The sequence below is a fragment of the Humulus lupulus genome, chromosome 8 (assembly GCF_963169125.1).
Source record: "Humulus lupulus chromosome 8, drHumLupu1.1, whole genome shotgun sequence".
NCBI classification, from domain to species: Eukaryota; Viridiplantae; Streptophyta; class Magnoliopsida; order Rosales; family Cannabaceae; genus Humulus; species Humulus lupulus.
The window spans coordinates 90,251,590-90,259,060 of record NC_084800.1 but is presented as its reverse complement, the minus strand read 5'-3'; the positions used below and the strand labels follow the sequence as shown (position 1 = coordinate 90,259,060).

Genomic DNA, 7,471 nt, shown 5'->3' with positions numbered 1-7,471 from the left:
CAAAATCAAGCCAATTTACCCCAAAATCAATCTAACAACCCAATTTAACCACCGCAGAAGTTCTACTATAGTCTCAGCAACAAAACCTAACAAGAAGCTAGCTTAAAACTTCATCAAATCCCAAACTCAATCTTCAACCTCAAAGGCTTAATAAAACTAAAACCCAACCAATAACTTACATAATTTAATGATTAGAATCACAGTTTAAAGCTTACCTTAGCCACTACTTGAATCCACAAGTTGAAACTGAGCTAGACCCCAAGTTTAGAGCTCCAATTCCTAGCTTAATTTTCAATGTTTCCCTTGGTAAGGTTTAGAGAAAATAAGAGAGAGAAAATAGGGTGTTTGGGTCGGTTTCCTAGTTTCTGAGGGTTTCCTTAGTTTTGTCTTACTTAACTTAGGTCTCTTAAGTTACCTCCAAGGCTCGGGGTACCAAAAACGTCCCTGAGGGCAAAATGATAAATTTCTCCGATATTCCCTCCTAAACGTTCTAACTTCAAATATATCTCCAAATATTTATTTTCATAACCCGATAACCCAATAAAATGTCTAATGCTCGAAATACCCCTCGACTCGCCCCGAGTCGGGTATTCGACCCTGTTGTTACTTTCTAGCTAAACCGCTCCCTAGGACTGTCTTGGATCGTGCAACACAAATATATCACAATATTCACAAATATTACATTTATGCCCTCAATGGGCTAAAATTACAAACATGCCCCTACTAACCAAACGGAGCCCACATGCATATTTAATTCACCTAAACATGCATTTCTAATCACATACTCATCAAATTCACATATTAACATAATAAACCACTTATTGCCTTCCAGGTATGCTAATCAAGGCCCTAAGCCTTATTAGCAAATTTGGGACGCTACAGTTTCGTTGTTATTTGAGGTGGTGATTGGATGTTGTTGCAGCCGGAAGTCGCCATGGGTAACCCTTGACAGAGAGTATTGGTTCCTGCCTACGAGAGAGAGACCGAGAGAAAGATAAAGTAGTATTTTTGTAATTTTCAATTTTTTTTTCGTATAGAAGTAAAAAATTTCGTGCTACAGCAAATATGTTAGTTTTTATTACTTTTTGGTCATTATAGAAAAATTCTCTTTTTTAAATTAATTTTGACTACTTATTTATTTAAATTTAAGGGTAATTAAATTATATTGAAAAAAATTATTGACGAAATTGGAACTCAAGTTATCAAAAATATGTATTTTGATAAAATATATGATATCAAATGACTATGATTTCTCTCTTTAAAAAAACATTTAAAATTATAAAATAGTAGATAATCATTATTGAAAATATAAAATAACAAATTTGTATTGTAACACATAATATTAAAATGAATATTGCATCTTCTAACTACAAATTACATTTGTTTTTTTAAAAAAGAGAGTGACTAAAAAAATTTATAAGAAAGACAAAAGGGTTGTTGAAAATATAAGAAAAATTATCTCTTAAAAGAAATAATAAAAAGGTAAGAAAATTAAAGATACAAATAAAAAAAGTGGGTAATGCTTTAGACCGACCCAATAAAGTTTAGTACCAGAAGAAGTACCTCCGTTTTAGTAAGTGCAGTACATAGTAGTACCGATAACGACGGCATATTTCTCTACACCATAGTCGTCCCACCTTCCCGAAACGCCGCACTCTCTACCTCTGACTCCTAGAACTCTGTCAATATCGTTTCTGATATCGGAAATGGTGGCACAAGTAGCCGCAGCAACAACTACTACTACTACCACTACTAGGCCTTATTCACCACTAGCTTCTTCACTCGTTCCATCATGGCAAGGTAGTTCACCACACCATTGTCCTTTTTTTTCCTTCCTAAACATGGTTTAACGGGATTTTAATATCAACAGGACTTCGTGGAAATTTGGGTTCAGCTCGTACCTTGCAATGGCCAAAGAAAGAAGTGAGCTTTTCCCTTAATTTTGTAATGTGAAAAGTAGAAGTTTCTCTCGTTTGGTTTTCGAATATATTTTTGTTCTTTATTTTTATTTATTTTTTGACTAATTTACTTTTCATACGCAGAGACAATGTACAAGGAAGGCCGGTCTTAATAAAGTTACTGCCCAATTTGAGCTAAAGCCTCCCCCATATTCATTGGTAAGAAAATATAAAGTCTCTTTCTGTTACCTTTTATATGATGTTTTCTTTCACTGCTTTGGTTCTTAGATATGTTTATGGTTCTTTTTGTTCTTTTGGGTTTTGACCTGTTTGGTTTTTTTTTCTTTTACAAAGTTTAGGGGCTACTAAAGTTTGGGTTGAGCTTCATTATGACTTTTTACATGGGTTAACTTTTGACTCCCCAACTAGCCACTCAGGTGTTTGTCAAATGTTCTTAATGGAGAATTTTGTATAACTGTTGAAAGGGATATGATTATAGTGAGAGAAAAAAATGTAACTTAATGTTTAATTTGTATAACAGTGAAAAGGTAAAGATTTTCAGGTAAATCCCATATTTTTCAATTGATTATATTGAGAACTTTCATATTGATGATAACTCTAGCTAGTTTATTCCAAAAAAGCAATTGTAGAATTTCTTGGTTGCTTAAGGAAACTATTTGTGGGTGTTAAATAACGTTGCTAAATATCATTATCATACATTATGTGGCAGAATGCTTTGGAACCGCATATGAGCAAGAACACCTTCGATTTCCACTGGGGGAAGCACCATAGGGCTTATGTGGATAACCTGAATAAGCAAATTGTAGGAACAGAACTAGAAGGAATGTCTTTAGAGGACATTATAGTCACTACCTACAACAAGGGGGATATTCTTCCTCCTTTCAACAACGCAGCGCAGGTAAGAGTTTTTGAGTTGATAGTGTTTTGATTGGATTAGGAAAATGTATTCCAACAAGAGTATCATGTGGTTGTGAACTTGTATTTGGCATTGGATGAATCTGTTTTGTTTGAGCTCCTATTTTATTAATTTAACTTGATTTTTCAATATGGTTTCCGTTACATTTCTGATTACGCATCTAGTATCTATTCGTTTACTAGTTGATAGAAGGTGCTATGAATGCCATTAGCATTCTTCTATTGGATGGCAACTTTTGATTAGTAACGTTTACTCATTGACTTACTTTCACATCGTCTCACTCACTCCACTTTACAGAAAGACAAACATGCACCACATTTAGAAAACTTTATATCATTTTAATTAATGTTGCTCTTGAAGTTTCCAGTTGCTTATACATATAAAATGTATATATACTGCAGATTTGGAACCACGATTTCTTCTGGGAATCCATGAAACCAGGTGGCGGAGGAAAGCCATCTGGAGAGCTTCTAGAGCTAATTGAAAGAGATTTTGGTTCGTTCGATAAGTTCGTTGGAGAATTGAAGACAGCTGCAGCTACACAATTTGGATCTGGCTGGGCTTGGCTAGCTTGTGAGTGTTATATTCAGCTCTGCTATCATATTAGCAGTTGATTCAATACACTTCTAACTTTCATGGTTTGTCTTGCATTTTGATACAGACAAAACAAATACACTTGATGTCGGAAATGCAGAAAACCCTAAGCCAACAGAGCAAGACAAAAAGCTTGTGATTGTGAAGAGCCCCAATGCTGTAAACCCACTTGTTTGGGATTATTATGTGAGTTTTATTATCGACAAAACCATTTTATAACATATATATCATGAATGTGATATTCCCTGTTACTTTTCGGTGTAATGATATATGTTTTTTATTTATTTCATGCAGCCCCTTCTTACCATTGACGTTTGGGAGGTACTTAATTTTTTTTGTTTAATTGAATCAATAAATGTTAGTTACTGATTACTGAAATCTGGATTTTTTTTTTCTCAACAGCATGCTTACTACCTTGATTTTCAGGTGAGATTTGTTTTTGTAACTTGTAAACAAAAAACAGTTTGTCCTTTCTTGTCATTGTGAAATCTTTGCAAAGTGTCTAATTCTGCAAAATCTGGCAACATTGCCTTTTATTATTCATGTAGAACCGACGACCTGATTACATATCACTCTTCATGGAGAAACTTGTGTCATGGGATTCAGTCAGTTCTAGACTTGAAGCAGCGAAGGCTCAAGCTGCTGAAAGAGAGTTGGAAAAGGAAAGGAAAAGAAAGGCCAAGAACAAATCATCTGACAGTGAGGATGAGGGGCTTTTAGTAGACAGCATTAGTGATGACTCAGAAGCTGAATAAGTTTCTTTCTATTTTTCCCGAGTAGTAATCTAAGAAAAATATTTAATGGTAAAAATATTTTGTGTGAAGGTGACATAGAGGTCAGTATGTGTCACTAGTCAGGACTCGTGAGATACACATACCAAGATTTTGTTATTTCTCCTGTATTGTGAATGTCTATGCTTAAATATGTAGTTCTCTGTTGTCATTTGAAATAAATGTGGGAACACTACTTCAACTCTGAACATGTTATGTACAAAATGTCACTATTAATCATGTAATTTGTCTTGAGCTTCTTGTTCGGCTGCCTTTTCAAAACCCAAATAATCTACTACCAAAATTCACTATTGAAACATCATCTGATCTTCTCTGAATTCGAGAACAATGAATAATCCCTTTTGTAGGATTTCATTATCTTATAGCAGAAGTCTTGAGAGATAAAAGACCATCCAAATCTGAAAGCTTTGCATGGTCAGCACAAGGTGGTCCAAACATGTCCCAAAACCGAAGAGTCTCATCTGCACCCGCTGATACCACAGTTAATCCATCCGGGCTCTGCAGACAAATCAGCAAAAGAAAGTAAGTTCCAAGTTCTGATTTTTCATAGAAATCCCAGCTAGATTTTAAGAAAACATCGTTGTAGTATGACCGAACCTGCGAAAGTTGGAGAATTCTGGACATGTGCCGCTTCAAGTCTCCCACTTTAGTGAAGGACGGATACCTCCACAAACATAGCTGATTACCAAGCCCGCCATTACCAAAGCCATGTCCACTCAGTAGCTCCTTGTGATGCCTGTTCCATTCAAGTCCACATATCTGGAATCACACAAGGACACCATGTTTTAACACAGGTGGAAAAAGGTAGTGATGGAATCTCACCCAATCATAAAGTTGGTTAAAAAAAAATTGTTTGAATAAGAATGAGAACAATGAAAGTACTCCATAGTTTACCTGAGCCTTGGTCTCTATGCTCTTGACGCAGGTGCCCTTTTGCGCATTCCATAACTTGATACTACCATCACTGGTGCCTCCTCCTGATGCAAGCAACTCGGATTGATAAGGGCACCACGCAAGAGCCTTCACTGCAGCACGATGGTCATTGAAACGGTGCAAGAAATGTGATGAGCTCATTTTGGAGGATTCCCATATGTGTATGAGATTTTCATTGCCACCACTCGCCAACATTCTGCCACCTTCTGACCATTTCAAACCGCAAACTTCTTCTTCGTGTGCCTCTAATCGGGAAACCAATTTGTTTGCTACCCTTACTGCCAGTGATTACAATAATTTCAGAACATACAATTGTGAAAAAGTTCAATCAGCAAATCCATTAAACGAGAAAAATGTAGCTGAAGATGGATAAGCAAGAATTACCATCATGGTTAATGATAGACTTGTCTTGACTTCCGGATGTAAGAATGTGAGCATTCCATGTAACAGTTGCTATCCTGTCGGTATGATAATCCAAGCTTCTAACCTATCAAAGAATAACAGTTTCAACAATGAATTTTATCAACAAAAAAGACAAAAGAAAGAAAGAAAGAAAGAAAAAACTCATAATTGTAATGTGCAAGAACATTACAAGTTTGGAAGTCTCAGGATCCCAGAGTTGAAGTTTGGAGCTCATATATCCAACTGCCAAAAGTTTGGCATCATTAGACCAGGCTACGCTTGTAGGATAATCATTCTCACCAACTTGCAACAGCTTCTCTACGTTCACAGTCTTCGAGTTCCAGAGGTATAATTCTGATCCCAATGCCACTGCAAGAATGTTGTTCTTCCCCCAATCCATGATATTCATATAGAAATCATTTACTATTCTTGGTGCATCTAAAATCCTGGCTTCTCCCTGCACACACAGACTAAAACTTAATAAAGTAATCTTAATAATCCTCACGAAAAACCAAACCGAAACAAAATTATAGTATTAGTTTTGTTCTTTAGATGAACTTGCTTCTCCCCTTCACCTTTGGCAAACTTCGAATCTGATACTCCTTGTTACAACTATGCAGTTCCTCGGCCTCATCTCGCCGCATCTCATCGACGCAGCGAATTGATCTCCGACTAGATTTTGGACTTCCTCTGAAAACCAACATCCTAAACGGATTACCTTGTGAATCCAAAGTCAAATTGTCCTCTACTTTTCGCCGGTAAGATTCCTGAAAATACATTCACCAGTATTCATTACTCAAAAACACAAACCACCAAGAAATCAGACATCCCGTGACATAAAAACAAAAGAAACACACAAAAGTCCAATTTTAAATATACACTGAAATTCGAATTGTGAAGGGGTTTGGTCCTGTTTGTCAACAAACTGTGGGCTTGATCAAGATCCATCAAACTCCTATTTGGTATAAACCGATCGCCCTTTTTTGAAATTCAATCAAGAAGCAACATAAATCAGCAACCAAATTATATGCAGTAAAGTTTCTGAAGGAAAAAAAAAGTGTGTTATAAGAATTAAGGCAAAGAAGTTTCAACCGGAAAATCGTATTGGGTGTTGGGACTGCTACGGAGGCGAGTGGGTGAGAACCAATCTGATTGAAGCTCCCACATGTATGGTTCCGTAGGTTGCTTCATTTTGACTAAGGAATTTAACACTTGATCCTTTTTCTCAGGGGAAAAAAAGGGACATGGAAGATGAAGAAGAAAGAAGTTAGGCTTTGAGACATCTCCCGCCAAATTTAGTTGTATATATGGAAAGTTTATTGTCAACGGACAACTCTCGGGAACGCGCTGGTAACGGTTCGATTTCAAGTGGGCCTGTATAGGCCCAAATGATGCTTTCAGTGATAGGCCCAGATAAAGCAATCAATTCAATAGCAATGAGACGGATACCCTAAGATGGCTTTTATTTTATTTTATTTTTTTTAAGGAAATTACATTTTATATAGAATTTTTAATAAAGTGTATAAAAATATGGCTTTTTTTAAAAAAAAAAAGTTAATTTTTGAATTTTTTTTAAGAATTTTCACTTTTATGGGTTTATTTTCTCATATTTTTGTATAAAAGTTGGTTTATGACATAGTTTTACTCTTAATCAAGTTTTATTAATTTAGAAGGGTGTGTTTGTGATTTGATTATTATTTTTTTAGCTTATTTTTTTATATTACTAATTTTATATTAAATTTTTCTTTGGTTGCAATTTTTTTTTGTAATATAAATTGTTTTTAAAATTATTTTTTATTTATTATAAACATTTTTTTCTTTTTTTTTAGATTGTATGTTTCTTTTTTCAAATCCAGGGTAAGGTAACCAGTTATTTGATTGATCTTTGGCAGTTATGTAAAAAAAATCCTAGAGCT

At 35.2% G+C, this 7,471-nt stretch overlaps 2 protein-coding genes across 4 annotated transcripts; one reads left to right on the top strand and one right to left on the bottom strand.

Annotated features, from left to right (window-relative positions):
* Nucleotides 1-1,559: 1,559 nt before the first annotated feature.
* Nucleotides 1,560-4,460, top strand: LOC133798086 (superoxide dismutase [Fe], chloroplastic). The gene is made up of 9 exons (XM_062236272.1): nucleotides 1,560-1,800; nucleotides 1,871-1,923; nucleotides 2,043-2,117; nucleotides 2,629-2,817; nucleotides 3,237-3,408; nucleotides 3,497-3,615; nucleotides 3,724-3,750; nucleotides 3,832-3,855; nucleotides 3,978-4,460. The coding sequence occupies exons 1-9, from the start codon at nucleotides 1,707-1,709 to the stop codon at nucleotides 4,182-4,184; spliced, it is 960 nt and encodes a 319-aa protein (XP_062092256.1). The 5' UTR covers nucleotides 1,560-1,706; the 3' UTR covers nucleotides 4,185-4,460.
* Nucleotides 4,461-4,574: 114 nt separating this feature from the next.
* Nucleotides 4,575-6,977, bottom strand: LOC133798085 (cell division cycle 20.2, cofactor of APC complex-like). 3 transcript variants are annotated; one of them, XM_062236271.1, is made up of 7 exons: nucleotides 6,435-6,977; nucleotides 6,131-6,322; nucleotides 5,746-6,012; nucleotides 5,538-5,640; nucleotides 5,115-5,431; nucleotides 4,818-4,979; nucleotides 4,575-4,718 (listed from the first exon to the last, which is right to left on the bottom strand). In XM_062236271.1, the coding sequence occupies exons 1-7, from the start codon at nucleotides 6,501-6,503 to the stop codon at nucleotides 4,575-4,577; spliced, it is 1,254 nt and encodes a 417-aa protein (XP_062092255.1). In that variant the 5' UTR covers nucleotides 6,504-6,977. The 3 variants fall into 3 exon arrangements, with proteins under 3 accessions (XP_062092255.1, XP_062092253.1, XP_062092254.1); XM_062236269.1 differs by having other exon boundaries at nucleotides 4,575-4,979; XM_062236270.1 differs by having other exon boundaries at nucleotides 4,575-4,979; nucleotides 6,131-6,491.
* Nucleotides 6,978-7,471: the final 494 nt, after the last annotated feature.